The sequence below is a fragment of the Crotalus tigris genome, unplaced genomic scaffold, assembly GCF_016545835.1.
Source record: "Crotalus tigris isolate CLP2741 ecotype Arizona unplaced genomic scaffold, ASM1654583v1 scf7180000021050.780039, whole genome shotgun sequence".
Classification (NCBI taxonomy): Eukaryota; Metazoa; Chordata; class Lepidosauria; order Squamata; family Viperidae; genus Crotalus; species Crotalus tigris.
Genome location: NW_024098328.1, coordinates 532,026 through 548,824, shown reverse-complemented (window position 1 = coordinate 548,824; position 16,799 = coordinate 532,026). Strand labels below are relative to the sequence as shown.

The 16,799-nt window shown below is 38.2% G+C and overlaps 1 protein-coding gene across 12 annotated transcripts in view; it reads left to right on the top strand.

Moving 5' to 3' along the window:
- Nucleotides 1–1,064: 1,064 nt before the first annotated feature.
- Nucleotides 1,065–16,799, top strand: part of LOC120319950 (ephrin type-A receptor 5-like) — a 518,483-nt gene continuing 502,748 nt past the window's right edge. For 5 of the 12 annotated variants that reach the window (XM_039369333.1, XM_039369337.1, XM_039369332.1 and 2 more), the window contains exons 1-5: nt 1,068–1,542; nt 3,293–3,339; nt 4,901–4,965; nt 9,015–9,103; nt 15,631–15,733. In XM_039369333.1, coding sequence (XP_039225267.1) covers nt 1,531–1,542; nt 3,293–3,339; nt 4,901–4,965; nt 9,015–9,103; nt 15,631–15,733 — 316 coding nt within the window. In that variant the 5' untranslated portion in view covers nt 1,068–1,530. Of the gene's footprint in view, nt 1,595–3,292; nt 3,340–4,900; nt 4,966–9,014; nt 9,104–15,630; nt 15,734–16,799 lie in introns of all 12 variants that reach the window. The other 7 variants (XM_039369340.1, XM_039369343.1, XM_039369341.1 and 4 more) reach the window with 5 other exon arrangements.

The following is a 16,799-nucleotide window of genomic DNA, read 5'->3' as shown; positions in this document are numbered from 1 at the left end:
TTTGTATCATGTAGTATCAATCTTGTTAACTCTCAAGACTCTTTTTTCCGCTATGTATTCAAAATAGATTGATGTATATGTAGCATATATTTATGTGTGTGCATGTTTGTGTATAGGTATATACTTATTTTCTTTTGAGAGCAAGCATCAGAATTTAATTTTTAATGTGTCAGTGTATTCACAGAAAAATGTGACAATAAAAGTTATCTTTTGTGGAATCTAAGTATAGCTTAGACAGGCTACCTTGTTTGTTAGACTTGTATCCTAATTTGGTGGTCTATTGTGTCCAGCTTTTTCTTGAGGAACACACTTATAGGAGGTAGATTTGGCTAAGCCAGTTTTTATCAACCACAGCAACTTTAAGAAGCGTGGATTTCAAATCTCAGAATTCCCAGCATAATTATGTGCTATCAAGTCATTGTGAACTCTTAGCAAACAAATTGATAGACTATCAGAAACATTGGGCTAAGCCAACCTGACTAGTCTAAAATAAACTTCCGTGGCCAAAAACGGACTTTATGCTGCAGTTCTCCACTCCCCGTTCACATCCTGGCCCAGCCATTTAATTCAGTAACTGTTCTCAGTCTATTTCCAGCTGTAACCATGTTTCTTCCCCCGTTATAGTTCATAATCAGGTCACTGCAAAGACTTGGGGAAGGCGCTCAGAAAATCTTAGTTTCCTCCACAAGCTCATAGACTAGGAGGTCATACTGAGCAAAAGCTCAATTCAGGGATAAAAGCTCCCTCCTGGATAGCTCCTTCCCTTCTTCCAGGGGCGGACAACGGCACACAAGATAACACTAAGAGGGAAAAACCGAGTCTTTGAGTTTTTCCCCCTCCCCCAATGCCCAGTGTCTAGACTCGTTTTTAAACTCTACAATAATGAAAAGACTAGGATTTGAGCGGCAGAAATAGGTCTTACTTTCCATCACATGATAAATTTGTTGAATGCTCTGAAAATATATTTTATTTTTCCTCAAATAGCGGAAGCTAGCAAATATCCCTCGAGATTTATTGCAGGGGTACAAAGTAACAGAGGCTTTTTCTTCAAATAGTTCTCTCAGGCGTTCGTTTTTTCTGAATTGTAAAGCTCTATTGGAGTCCTAAATTGCGTCCTGCTCTTTAAGTTCCCCCTAGAGACACGAAACCTTCTGATGGCTCATAAGTTTTAGTACTAGAATAGATACGGAAAACTAAAACATAAACATATTTATTCATGTTTTATTGAAGGAGGGGCAAAAAGAAAATTGTAACTCTACGAGCCTCTCTTATCTTTTAGCCATGACAATTTATAACAGTAGGTGATTCAAATATCTCTCAACTGTAAACTCGCAAGCTGATCTTCTCTGTTGAGTCTAATTAGAAGTTATGCATAGATCTATAAAAATACTGATTGATTTCGCTGTCTTCATCCGCCCTCATCTTTTGTGACGTATCGAAGTTCTGACCAACGAACTCTCCCGTGGTCCGCTGCGTTGTGGGATACGTCGACGTTTTCAAAACGAGAGGAGCGGGACAAATTTCGGGACTATGAATTCCCTGGTAAGCCTAATGCGGAAGGCCCGCTTCGGTAGTTTCTCTCGAAGTTTTTGTGGTAAGATTTCGTTTGTTTGGGGGATCGGGCTTAATAATTTCTAATCTCTTCCCCTTCTCCGTTTTTACGTCTGAAATAAGGCGTATTGAATTGTATTGTAATCAAAACATGGAGCTCTTAATAACGTCAAACTCGATCGCGTCACATAACGTATCGTTGCGTATCGCGACTTTTTTTTGCCTTTGCGGAGCTGGGGTGGGCGTGACGCATTCGGCCCACGGGCTGCCAGCTCGACACTATAACGGAAACTATTTTATTACGTTTAGGTTGCTGGTATTGGGTATGTCTAATTTAATGAAGAGAAGGTCTAAGGGTGACATGATTGCAATGTTCCAATAATCTAAGGGGCTGCCACAAAGAAAATGGAGTCAGGCTCTTCTTCCAAGCACCTGAAGGCAGGACAAGAAGCAATGGATGAAAACTAATCAAGGAGAGAAGCAACCTAGAAACAAGGAGAAATTTCCTGACAGAACAATTAATCAGTGGTACAACACCCAGAAGTTTTGAGTGCTCCAACACTGGAGGCTTTTAAGAAAGGACTGGACAACCTTTTATCTGAAATGGTACAGGTTTCCTGCCTGAGCAGGGAGTTGGAGTAGAAGACTTCTAAGATTCCTTCCAACTCTTATTCTATCTTGTTTTCTATCTTCTACTGGGCACCAGTTTAAAGCTCTAGGAATCTCTTAAGTTAGTGTTGGCATAGCTAGTTCTAGTCTTCCACTGTTCATTTATCATTGGATATTGGAAGAAAACAAAAGGTTGTGACACTTATATATGAGTTGGGCAACTACAAAAATTTGTTTAAGGGTCATTCCATGTCATGTGGTCTGGGAATCCCTGCTCTACCATCACAGATTTCAGTGAAATTTTGTATGAACATGCACGCATGTCCCCAATGAACATTGGTAAAGTGTTATGTTTGCTGATGCAACACTTGCTGAGATATAGTCATTTGTTTGATGTCATACTGTAGCCTTCTACAGTATGACTCTGAGGTTCCAGCAACTTTGAGACATAATATCTCTGGCAATATTTTGTTGAGAGAAACAAAACTTGGCCATCTTGTACAACTTTTTGTGCTCTATTAAACAAAAATAACAAATACATTAAATACATAATAGCTTAACAATGTAATTTTATTGTCTCCTTAATACATTATACTGTGTAAGGTTGCTAATATATTTAGAAGAATTTCATTTCAGAACAACTTTCCTAAGGATGAATACTGTGTGCTTCTTTAATGTAAAAAATAGTGGGATGTTATTAATAGAAGATGATATATGTCGTATTGATTGCATATATATCATATTGATGGGATGAGCAAGTGTATAGTTTTGTAGTCTAAGGTGGCATAGGACAGTTCACTATTTTTGCCACAACTTTTAGAAGTTGCAGATTAAAGAGTTTTTGAAATGTCATCATCACTAATCCACCTTCTAATGAAAATAGCTAATCTCAATTATAAATTATATTTAGTGGGTGATGGATATACATAACTCTAATTGGCAAGTAATTGAAAATTATAGGTTATAAGAGGAATAATTGTGTACAAATTATTTATCAGTAGAAAATGAAAGCTCCTTCCTGATATTAAAGTAATATGTGGTTATCCAGATTAATCTGTAATCCTACTGTGCTATATTGAACTTCCAATTTATTTTTCTTTTCAAAAAGCATTATATTTTCTCTTTTTAACAGAATCATTTAAAGACCATGTATAGGCTAAGATTCTTCAACGGAGTAAGGTAATTAATGTTTATTTCCTAAACTATATTGAAATAGATAAAACTGAGGTTTATTAAAATATGAAACAATGTATCATAGTGAAGTATTTTATACTGATAAAATTAAAAGAAATATGCAGATGCTTCTAAACTTCTAGGTTTAATACCTTTGGCCATTTTTAATGTGAATTCTATCACAATAAATAGTAGGCTGTTTTTGAAATAAAGCAGATTCTTATAAAAACTTTGTAACATGACATATAAAGGTAGTCCTTGAGATATGACCATAAAGGAGTCTACCCATTATAGTTGCGTGTTGTGATGGCTGTTAAGTGAAGCATCTCACTTAACAATCTCCCGATCATTGCTTTCCCAATGCAGTCGATATAATTAAAAAGAGCACTGCATTTTTCAGAAGCTTTCTGTCACGATGCTCAGCCTTGTTAAGGCAGCAAAACAAAGCAGTTTGTCCTCTGGTAAAATGGTGGCCATTTCTGGGTTGCCGCCAGGTTCAAATCCTTCTGTTTTTTTGCCTTAATGTGATTTGCATAGTAATGCAAAAGCCTTCTGCAGCTTTCCATAGTACTGTGAAATCTTGTTAAGGAGGCAAAATGGAGTGACTTGTCCCTTGCCCATGCAGTGCAATTCCAGAATCGTACCATGCAGCCAAGCAAAAACCTAACTCATTCCAGCACTATGGAAGGCTGCAGAACTGTTCAACAGATGATGAGTATGTGGGACTGCTGGGTTGGGAACCAGATCTAAAGCCAGAAGAGAGCCATTAGAGGAAGGATGCTTGTAGGGACTCAGTTGGATAGGTGGTGGGAAGATAAGTAGGGGTCATTGCAGCATCCCTGCTGTTGGTTGTAAAGGTGAATGAATATGGGGTGCTGTAGTGACCATAACTTCAAGACTGGGTCATAAGTAGTTTTGGAACTACCATAACTTCAGATGCCCATTACTGCCAATTGTATGTTGAGGACTATCTGTAAATATCAGTGGTTAAAAAAAAAAGATAAAATTACTCTCAATGTGCACATCACTTTACAGTTTTAATCATGATGATTATCTATCTTTTATCTCTTAGGTAGATTGTAATACATACATGTATCCTGTATCCTATATTTATAGGAATGATAAGTCATCTGGAGGCTACATTTTATGATGAACAGTTAGGGAACTAAGTATGTCTAGCCTAACAAATTGAAGGATTAGAGTGACATAGTAGCTGTCTTCCATTACTTGAGAGAAAGTCATAGAGATGTGGAAGTTTACTTATTCTCCAACACATCTTAAAGTAGGACAAGCTCTGGAATCTCTCAATGAGAGATCTAACCTGGAAGTAAGGAGAAATTTCCTGACAGTGAGAGCACTTAACTACTGGAATAACTTGCTTCCCATAGTTGAGAGTGCTCCATCATTGGAGGTTTTCGAGAAGAAACTGGACAGTCATTTATCCAGGATGAGTTAATTTGCTGCAATGCTGTACTATAGCTTGACCTATTTTTTGCCAATAATATAGAGTTTGCAAATTGGAAATACTTTACAAATGAGTAACTTTATTTTTTTTTTTCTATGCCAGTAAAAAAAGTGCTACTGATATACAAAGAGAAAATGTATTGGAATGTGTTCAAGACTGTTTTGAACGTAAGTTCAATGGATGAATGTAAAGTATTTTAATGAAATGAAGAGAAAATTATTGAGAAAATTATCTTATCTGAACTATGGTCCTATCACAATGTTATAACTGATATTATTTCAATTAGAATCATGGGTGAATGGAAGTAATTTTCTGTAGTTAAGACTATGTGAATAAAGGTGTACAAAATATTTCAAGCTTGCAATGTTTGAAGTTCAGATGGGTTGTAATAGGTTGAACAATCTGCTTAAAGTCCAGTTTTGACTTTAAGATGTTTTGGATAGCCCCATTTAAGATCCATAAGTGTTGCTTAGACTGCTGCACAATTTAAATATGGCACTTGACTGGAAAAGGTACAAGTCCAAGTAACATGGGAAAGTTCAACAGGATTCTTTTTTTAATAATTTTATTAAAATGCAACAAAAAAAATCAAGAAAAAAGTATGAAACAACTTTCCACCATCAAGATAGCAAATATAAGCAATTGCACAATGTATTCATCTGCTCTTAGTTAAGAAATATAAACTCTTCACCCCATACCCATTTCTTCATAAAAGAGAAATCAAGTAAGTACCATTGTTTTCAATCTAGTTACCAGCAAAAAATTGAAAGCTCTAAAATGTTAATATTAATTAACATATATAAAATGCAACATTCCACATCTATTATCTATAGTAAATCCCATTTAAAAGGCATTAAATGGTCTCAATATCCTAACAATTAAAACCCCATGGTAACATGACAAATAGAAACCATTTCTCCATTACAAAAGACGAACTCCAGTATTTAATGTTCCAAATAACAATTTATCGTATTCATATATGCATTCTGTATCTCTACTTTCACCCATAAATATCCCCATTTCACAAATATATTATAATCCCAGTATCCTACTATAAATAAAAGACTAACATTTAACATGACAAAGAATAATTTCTCTTTAAAAAACATTCTCTAAACTTTCTTACTTTGAGTTAATAAAAGCCTAATGAAATGCAAAGCCAGTTTAAGTACTGTAAAGTTAAGACCATAGAAAGTGGCTCTAGGGGAAAACAGTTTTACACCATATTAAATATAAGAAACCCAAGATGTAAAAAACACATTTTTCTTTTTTACATCTTGGTGACCAGAACTGGATGCACTATTCCATGTGTGGCATTACCATTGTAAAGTGGTATTAAGACTTCACGTGATCTTCATTCTATCCTCTGTTAATGCAGCCTAGCACTGTGCTGACTTTTTTGACAGCTGCAATAACTGCTGGCTCATATTTAAGTGATTGTCCACTAGGACTCCAAGATCCCTCTCACAGTTACTACTCTTGAACAAGGAACCACCTATACGATATCTGTACATTTGGTTTTTCTTGCCTAAATTAGAACCTTACTTGTTCACCATTGAATTTCATTTTGTTAGATAGTGCCCAATGTTCAAATCTATCCAGATCCTCCTGTCTTTTAAGCCTATTTTCTGGAGTGTTGGCTATTCCTGCCAGCTTGATGTCGTCTGCAAATTTGATGAGTTCCCCATCTATCCCCTTGTCCAAATCATTGATGAAGATATTGAAGAGCCCTGGGGCACCCCACTACACACTTCCCTCCATGTAGATGCAGTTCCATTGAGGACTACACGCTGAGTATGGCCGGTCTGTCAGCTACGAATCTATCTGGTGGTGATGCTGTCTAACCCACATTTTTCTATCTTATCAAGTAGTAGGTTGTGATCTACTTTATCAAATGCCTTACTGAAGTCCAAATAAATTATATCCACAGTATTCCTCTGGTCCACTAATTTTGTCACTTAGTCAAAGAATGTGATAAGATTTGTCTGGCATGATCTGTTTTTGACAAATCCATGTTGGCTTTTATTAATGACTTTATTTGCCTCTAGGTGTTCATTGATTCGTTGTTTGATTATCTTTTCCAGAATCTTCCCAGGTATTGAGATCAGGCTGATAAGTCTGTAGTTTCCTGGATCTATTTTTTTCCCTTTTTTGAAGATGGGAACTACATCAGCTCTTTTCCAGTCCTCTGGTAGTTCCCCAGTGTTCCAGGATCTTTGAAAAATATAGTTCAGTAATTCTGAGATCACATCTGCCCGTTCCTTGAGAACCTTGGGGTTTAATTCATTTGGTTCTGATGATTTGAACTCGTCTAGGCTGGACAGGTGCTCACTTATCATTTTCTTGCCTATCTTAACTTGTGTTTCTAATCTGTTTTTTATGGTACTGTTTTTGATGGGTTGGACTGTTTTTTACCTTTGTGTAAAGACAGATGCAAAAACCGAGTTAAATAGTTCTGCTTTCTCCCTGTTGTTTGTCACCTTCTTGCCACTTTCCCCCACTAATGGACCAATCATTATAAAAGTCTTTTTTTCTAAATAAAAGGAAATTATTATTTCCTTTTTAATTTTTGAAATCTCATCCAGTTTTTTCTTTACATCTGAATTTTCTTATTCAGTCTTATATTTTCTTCAAGGAGATTTTCCTGCCTATCTTGTTTATAACAGTGGTTCTCAATCTTTCTAATGCCACGACCCCATAATACAGTTCCCCATGTTGTGGTGACCCCCCAACCACTTATACATCACCAGGTGCCAGGGGCGTGGCCAAAGAAAAGGGGAAAAATGGCGGACAGCCTTGTTTGGCGACCCCCGTGAAATGGTCGTTTGACCCCAAATGGGGTACCGACCCACAGGTTGAGAACCACTGTTCTATAACATCTATGGGACATCTATAACATCTAAGACATAGCTATAATTGATGCAGACCCTGCTCACTTCCTCAAATGTCTCTAAATGCCATTATAAATTGCTTGTCTTATTCTGATTCTAGTCTCAAAAACAATTTTTCTTTCCTGCAAGCATACATTTATTCTTTAAGAAACAATGTCAAAGTTTTAATATTCAAAGTCCAAAATGTCAACATTTTCTGATGCCTTGAAAAGCTTATGTTAAGGGTTGAAAACATACACCAGTATTTTAGGCTTTGACATTCTGCAGGCATCTGACTTTTTAGAAAGAGGCAATTTCTGAAATTAACAAGGGAAGTATATAAACTTAATATCCTTTAAAAGGTTCTGTTTGTAACTGGTGCAAATATGGCAGTTTCCCACATCTCCTGATTTCCACTCCCATTCAGAGATCTCTGTATCATGTTTCTTTATGAAGAAGAGGAATAGCCATTAGGAGAATTTGCTTGGGCAATGTCTTGTCTCTTTGTTTGATCCAGAAAGGATGGTAACAGCCAATTGGCTTCTGTTCCCTTCTAAATGCTGCAAATGTTGGCTCTGTACTGATCGTGAGCTGTCCTTGGTCTTCTATTTTCCTTTGGAAGTTGGAAAAGTTTAGTATTTTTTCCTGTGGGCTAGTTGATTAGCTGAACAATGGGATACAGCTTGCTGGTTTCTTGCCATTAAGAACAATGATCTAGTCTTCTTCAGATAGCTATCAAGCCAATATGACAGAAGAAAATGCTGTTTTACAAATTCTCTGAAGAGAATTGCTGCCAAATTAATCTCTGCAAAGTCCCTGAGCTTTTACAAAACTAGATTTGAAAAATTAAATTGTCCAATTTTTATATGAAGTTGACTTATATCTTTAGATCAAAGCCATTCCCAAATTGGTGGGAAGTTGTAACTTTGTTCAAAATTTGTCAGTAAGCTCATTTTTGGTGTGTGTCTTTGAGTCTGTTTTGACTTCTGGCAATTGTCTGGACTAGTCCCCACAGTTTTCTTGGCAAGATTTTTCAGAAGTGATTTGCCATCTCCTCCTTTCTAGGGCTGAGAAAAAGCGACTGCCCCAAAGTCACTTAGCTGGTTTTGGGCCTAAGACATGTTTTTATAGTTTCTAGCCTGTGCATTAACTACTACCCCAAACTAACTCAAACTTCATTTGATTCTTGGGCAATCTTACTTTATTGAAAGTTTTCACTTCTGGGTCTTAAGAGAACATAATTGGGGATAATTTTAGTGGAATAAATTTTACCTGGCTCTCTAAAAGAGCACAATATATAGCATTATACCTTTCCTCTTAACAGAGTACTTTTTTTTTCATTGTAGCCTGTACCAAGGAATTTATAGAATGTTTCTCTCCAGTATCATGTGGCTCAAGCCCTAATTTGAATCAAGTTCCATGCCATAAGAAAGAAGTAAGTTTTTTAACTTATTAATAAAGCATTTCATTTTTTTTGTATGTGAAGCAAAGCAGTTGTACATAATATGATATTAGAATTTATCGGGTTCCCTGCATGGATTGCCCCTGTGATTATGTAGGACTGACAGGGAGCAAGCTTGCAAGAACATAAGCGAGTGGTCAGACGAGAAAACCCAAACTCATTGGTAGTCTCACATTGTAAGAAACAAGAACATACATTCAATTTTGCAGCTACTGAGATTGTTGGCTGTGCAGATACAAAAAATGCCAAGGAAATGATTGAAGCCTGGGAAACGGGCCCCTTGTCAATCAAAAGAAGTGCTGATCATGTACTTAGTAGCCAAGGACTTGGCAATACAAGGAAGCAACAGGCAATCACTGGCCATCAATACACCAATCAACCAGTAGGAAGGCACCACATAAATATAACTCATAGAATAGCCCAAAACATATATTCTAGTAGAGAGACATTCCCTGAGGAGAGGCTCCAGCATGAGTCTGAAAGCTTGGAAGATTAAACCTCTGGTCCTGGTGACCAACCCAGATTGGATTAGAATTTATATCTTTATTTGTATTTGACTGCTTTTATTACTTCTGTTGGACCTACTGCTGCTTTAAAATTATTTAGCAAGATTCCTTTTGCCATCTATTAGTTTTTGTAACATATTTCAAAAATTTCCCCTCCCCCAATCACTTTAGAGATATTTGCAATAGGGTTGGGAAGGCATTGTGATTCATGATGGGAGTGGAAATATTTCTGTCCTTGGATCAGTAAATAGGGCTAAAATGCTATACTAAGTTTCTCCCATTTGAGTGATCATCATATCTAATATTTCTTTAAAATCGTTTTTCCTTTTATCTCTTCTTTTGCTCATTTCCCCCATTATGGATCATGTAGGCATGTAATGGAGGAAATAGGGAGACCTGTTGCTTGCACTTAGCATTATTCTTTGACTTGCATAGCCACAATATGATCCAATGATTTTGAACTCTTTTTTTTTCTCCAAAGCAATCAATATTGTGAGGCCATCCAAATGGTATTTGATGACATGTCTTCAACTATAAAGACTGTAGCAAACTACCTGTTCTTTCTAACGTTGAACAATGGAACTAGGACAGATGCTATAGAAGACAGGGTCAGTTTGAAAAGTTGTAAGGCTATATTTGTAAGACACACACACACACACACACACAAAGACACAGCAAACTATTAGAAATCCTGAAACAAGGGGGACTAGACAAAGACATCCAAATCATAAAGAATCTATATTGGCATCAGGTAGCAAATGTGAGACTAAGTCAAAAATATTCATCTGATGCAGAAATACGAAGAGGGGTCAGACAGGGATGTAGTCTGTCTTCACTGTTGTTCAATATCTACTCTGAGTCAATCTTCAACGAGGCACTGGAGAACATCGAGGTTGGCATCAAAGTAAACGGTGTTTGAATCAACAATTTAAGATATGCTGATGATACAGTTCTGCTTGCCAGTAAGCATGAAGACCTTTAGCTCTTCATCAACAGAGTCACAGAAATATCTGAAAAATATGGCTTGAAACTTAACACCTCAAAAACCAAGATCATGGTCGTCAACAAACATATTTTCGGAAGGAATACCATTAGAAAAAGTTGAAAGGATCACGCACCTCAGTTCTAATTTACATGAAAGCTGGGACATGACCACTAAAGTAAAGACAAGGATAGAGAAAGCTCGAAAGCATTCTTCAAAATGAAAAATATCTTCTGCAGTCACAATATAAGCCTAAGATTGAAAATCAGGCTTGTCAGATGTTATATTTTTTCTATCCTGCTTTATGGAGTAGAGAGTTGGTCTCTGACAGAAGGCCACTTGAAGAGACTAGAAGCATTTGAAATGTGGATTTACAGGTGGCTGTTACATATAAGCTGGGTTGACAAGATCAGAAATGAGGGATAAGCTGCCTGGGAAAGCCAAGGGAAATCATCAAAACAATTAAAAAAATGAAAGAATATTTTGGACATGTGATGCGACACCCAGAAAAATACGGCATGCTTCATTTAATCCTCCAGGGAAAGATTGAAGGCAAACAAGGTCCAGGCAGAACAAGAACATCATGGCTTCATAATCTAAGGGATTGGTTTGAACAAAACTCAGCAGCACTTTTTTGTGCGGCTGTTGATAACAACAAGATCGCCAATGTCCAATAACAGATATGGCACAAGAAGAAGAAGAAGGCTATATGGCACAGTAGAAATGCCAGAAGGCATATAGCAAAGTACAAAGTTATTAGGGGACTGGAGTCTAAAACATATAAGGAACGCTTGCTGGAATTGGGTATGTCTAGTTTAATGAAGATAAGGACAAGGGGGGACATAATAGCAGTGTTCCAACATCTCAAAGGCTGCCACAAAGAAGAGGGAGTCAAACTATTTTCCAAAGCGCCTGAAGGCAGGACAAGAAGCAACGGATGGAAACTAATCAAGGAGAAAAGCAATCTAGAACTAAGGAGAAACTTCCTGACAGTTAGAACAATTAACCAGTGGAACAATCTGCCTCCAGAAGTGGTGAATGCTCCAACACTGGGGGTTTTTAAGAAGAGACTGGACAGCCATTTGTCCGAAATGGTATAGGGTTTCCTGCCTGAGCAGGGGGTTGGACTAGATCAGCGGTTCTCAGCCTGTGGGTCGGGACCCCATTTGGGGTCGAATGACCATTTCACGGAGGTTGCCAAACAAAGCAGTCCGCCATTTTCCCCCCTTTTCCTTAGCTGTGCTACTCCCTTTTATTCTATTGGCTTTTGAAAGCCATAGAATAGACTCTCTTGAATAGAGTCTAATTCTGTTGGCTTTCAAAAGCCAATAGGAATTGTTCAGGCTGTCTCTGCCCTGCTGAGCCTGCCAAAAGTCCCATTCTGCAAATGGTGCTGCAAGTTGTCTGCAGCGAAGGTGAGCTCTCTGGAAGTTTCCACCCCTCCCTGTTGAGCAACTACTAAAAATGTAAGGCCAGGGGTGGGAGATGGGAGGCCGGCGGGCGCAGGGAGGGTTGCTGGCACGCAGCTGGCCCAGCCCAACCTCCCTTGGGCTGGGCCAGCTGGTGGCCCAGCTGGTGGTCGGCCTGCTCCATCTCTGCTGCTTGCCAGCTACGTCGGCGCAGGGGACAGCACCACGCATGTGCAGTGCTCCCGGGCAGGGAAAGTCCTCGACTTACGACTGGTTGGGTAGTCCTCAACTTATGACCGGTTGGGTAGTCCTCGACTTACGACCGGTTGGGGGTCGCGGCATTAAAAAGTTTGAGAACCACTGGACTAGATGACCTCCAAGGTCCCTTCCAACTTTTATTATTATTATTATTATTATTATTGAATAAAATGTTTCCTATCATCATATTTCTAAATCTCAATAAAATGGTAAAATGCTAAAGCAGCAGAGATTGATGATGATACCAGCAGTTCATAGATATCTGTCAAGATACTGATCTTTCCTGTGGGATAGCTGAGGCAGAAAGGAACTTATATTTATATCAAGTAGCATATGCAGGTAGTTCTCGACTTATGACCATACTTGAACTCAAAATTTCTTCTGCTAAATGACATATTTGTTAAGTGAGTTTTGCTCCATTTTACGATCTTTCTTATCACAATAATTAAATGAATTACAGCAGTTGTTAAGTTAATAACATGGTTGTTAAGTGAATCTAGCTTCCCCATTGACTGCTTGTCAGAAGGTCACAAAAGGTGACGACTCAATTCTGGGAAGCTACAACTGTCATAAATATAAGTCAGTTGTTAAGTGCCTGAATTTGGATCACATGACCATGAGGATGCTATAACAGTCATAAGTGAAAAATGGTCAGGTCACTTTTTCAGTTCTGTTATAACTTCGAACAGTCACTAATAAACTGTTGTAAGTTGAGGACTATCCTGTAAAAACTTGGAAAAATATTATCATGTTCTAATGGATTAACTGCTGATTTAATTAGAGGATGTGAAATCACAGTGGAATAGATCTTGTCTTAAGGAAATCTTAAGAAGATATTGTTCAACTGTAGTTAACTAAGCCCTATAAGCTTCATAAGTACTTTTGCAGAAGCTTTAAGCAACAGGCTAGTATTATTTTTATGATGTCTAATTTGGAGTTCCATCTTCTTGAGATTCCTGTGTTGTAAGAAATGCTTATAATCTATGTTTTCAAGACTTTCTCCTGAATTCTCTGCAGCTCAGTTAGAGTTTTTTTATGTTAATCAGCAATTCTACTGTTGTTCATGGATATGGGGAGAATAGGCAAAGTCACCTGGGTTAAGCTAGGAGATGTAGAATTTCCCAGTTATAGCCCAGCATTCTTATAGGTCCAATTGTTTTCATAGACTCATATAATGAGGAAAAAAAATATTTGATCCCCTGCTGATTTTGTACATTTGCCCACTGACAAAGAAATGGTAAGTCTATAATTTTAATGGTAGGTTTATTTTAACAGTGAGACACAGAATAACAACAAAAAATCCAGAAAAACACATTTCAAAAAAGTTATAAATTGATTTGCATTTTAATTAGTAAAATAAGTATTTGATCTATCAATCAGCAAGATTTCTGGGTCCCAAGTGTCTTATACAGGTAACAAGCTGAGCTGTTAAAGGGAGTGCTCTTAATCTCAGCTTGTTATCTGTATAAAAGACACCTGTCTACAGAAGAAATCAATGACATTTCAAACTCTTCACCATGGCTAAGATCAAAGAGCTGGCCAAGGATATCAGGGACAAGATTGTAGACCTACACAAGGCTGGAATGTGCAACAAGACTATCGCCAAGCAGCTTGGTAAGAAAGTGACAACAGTTGGTGTGATTATTCGCAAATGGAAGAAACACAAAATAACTGTCAATCTCCCTTAGTCTGTGGCTCCATGCAAGTTCTCACCTCGTGGAGTTTCAATGATCATGAGAACAGTGAGGAATCAGCCCAGAAGTACACGGGAAGATCTTGTCAATCGTCTTAAGGCAGCTGGGACACAGTCACCAAGAAAACAATTGGTAACACACTATGCAGTGAAGGACTGAAACTGCAGTGCCCGCAAGATCCCACTGCTCAAGAAAGCACATGTACAGTCACATCTGAAGTTTGCCAGTGAACATCTGAATGATTCAGAGAAGAACTGGGTGAAAGTGTTGTGGTCAGATGAGACCAAGATCGAGCTTTTTGGCATCAACTCAACTCGCCATGTTTAGAGAAAGTGGAATGCTGCCTATGACCCCAAGAACACCATCCCCACTGTCAAACCTGGAGGTGGAAACATTATGCTTTGGAGGTGTTTTTCTGCTAAGGGGACAGGACAACTTCACTGCATCAAAGGGACGATGGATTGGGCCATGTACCGTCAAATCTTGGGTGAGAACCTCTTTCCCTCATCCTGGGCATTGAAAATGGGTTGTAGATGGGTATTCCAGCATGGCAATGACCCAAAACACATGGCCAATGCCATGGACAAAAGTGAAATTTTGATTTTGGGCTTTATCAATTAGATAGATTTGATGTTGTTGAAATGGCTAGTTTATAAAATTTTGCAAAAGTAAAAAGTTGAGGTTTGAAGTTGATACTGTATTGCACCAAAGGAAGTTGGAAGTCAGTGCTTTTTTTCTCTCCCTTGCCTCACTTCTCTACTCTCCTTTCTCTTCCCCATCTTTTCTGCTATTTGCTTTTGTATTTCTATTGTATTGTATATTATAAACTAATAAAACTTTTTTTTAAAAAAGAAACACATTAAGATGCTGGAGTGGCCTAGCCAGTCTCCAGACATTAATCCCATAGAAAATCTGTGGAGGGAGCTGAAGGTTTGAGCTGCCAAACATCAGCCTTGAAACCTTAATGACTTGGAGAGGATCTGCAAAGAGTAGTGGACAATATCTCTCCTGAGATGTGTCCAAACCTGGTGGCCAACTACAAGAAATGTCTGATTTCAATTATTGCCAACAAGAATTTTGCCACCAAATACTAAGTCATGTTTTGCGAAGAGGTCAAATACTTCTTTCATTCATTAAAATGCAGATCAATTTATAACTTTTTTGAAATGCGTTTTTCTAGATTTTTGTTGTTATTCTGTCTCTCACTGTTAAAATAAAACTACCATTAAAATTATAGACCGATCATTTCTTTGTCAGTGGACAAACGTACAAAATCAGCAGGGGATCAAATAATTTTTTTCCTCACTGTAACTCAAAACCTGCTACAGAAATATTCCAGTATCCGAGGGCAGACATTTTCAATCTCATGATAGTTTGATTAGATCTGCGGTGTTGAAAATATAAATATTGCCTCATAAGACAACCATGATAACCTCTGTATGATCACAATACTATAGGTAGTCTTTATTTAGATACTGCATTGGTTAGTAATCGTTGACAGTTATAACAGTGATGAAAGTGATGAGTATAAGAAAAGTGTGTCTCAGTCATGGTTGCTAAACAAAGACCATAGGTATCTTTTCTAGATATGAAAAGTTCATAGTGTCTTTATTGCTGTGTTATTGATAACATGTTTTTCCCTGATTATCAGAAAGAACAGACCAAGTTGGAGCTTGCAAAGGACAACTGTGAGAACAATGCCTTTAATACCTTCGCTTTCTTACCATCACCAAACAAAATGGTAAAATTTTCAGGTGGGTGACATTTTTGAATTACTTAATTATATGCTTTAACACAGAGTCCCCAAACTTTCTGGGTTGGCGGCCTGGTGGGAGAGTGAGGGGCAGCCACCTTATGCGCCCATGCACAAATGTGAATGTGGCCACACGTGTATGTGCGCACAAATGCCACAAACACGCACACAATGCAAATAGGGCTGCAAGCATGTGGGTGAGGCTCTCAGTATTGCCGGCCCCATGTGAGGCTTGTGGTGCCGACGGCACTAGGCTCACAGCAATGTTACCACTGGTGTGAGCATCACGCCACCATCCCTGTGTGAAGTTCGCGCCATAGCCCACACTGATGCCTCTACTGGCACAAGGATCGCGCCACTGCTCCCACACAAGGATTGTGCTGAGGCCTGCCTGATGCTTGTGGCATTGCCGCTGCCCGCATAAAATTCATTGCAATGCTGCTGCCCACGTGATACTAGTGGTGCTGCCGCCGTCTGCACAACACTCATGGCAGTGGTGGCATGGGGGGGTGAGCACGCGCACACATGCACTGCCCAGCTACTCACGTGGCCAAGAGGCCACGGTCCGGTAGTGGGCTGCGGCCCTTAGGTTGGGGACCTCTGCTTTAACATACATGTTTAAAATGAATGCTAATAGCATTTTTCAAATACAAGAAATATCAGCTATTTATATATGATTTAAAATGTGCAAGTAATGATGGTTTTAATCCCTCTTTCGTTCCTTTTACCATCAAATAGATTGGAGAATATTTTAATTCATTAAACAAACAAAATTATTGCGTCTCTTGCTATTGTTTACATGCATTATTGACAAATTTATTTAATCTTTCAACAGTAGTCAGTACTAGAATTCTGGCATACAAAACTATTTCATTGAGAGAATCATTCATTTTAAGTAAGAATAACTCAAATTGTTTTATTGCACAGCGCCCCTAAGTATGTAGACTCTAAAGATATAATCCATCTTCCACCTTCACTTGAGCCAGAGGTGCCCTTAACATCTTCTCACAAGATGAACCCTCAACTGCATGCCCCCCAAAATGGCCATAAATCTGCATGGGTTCTAG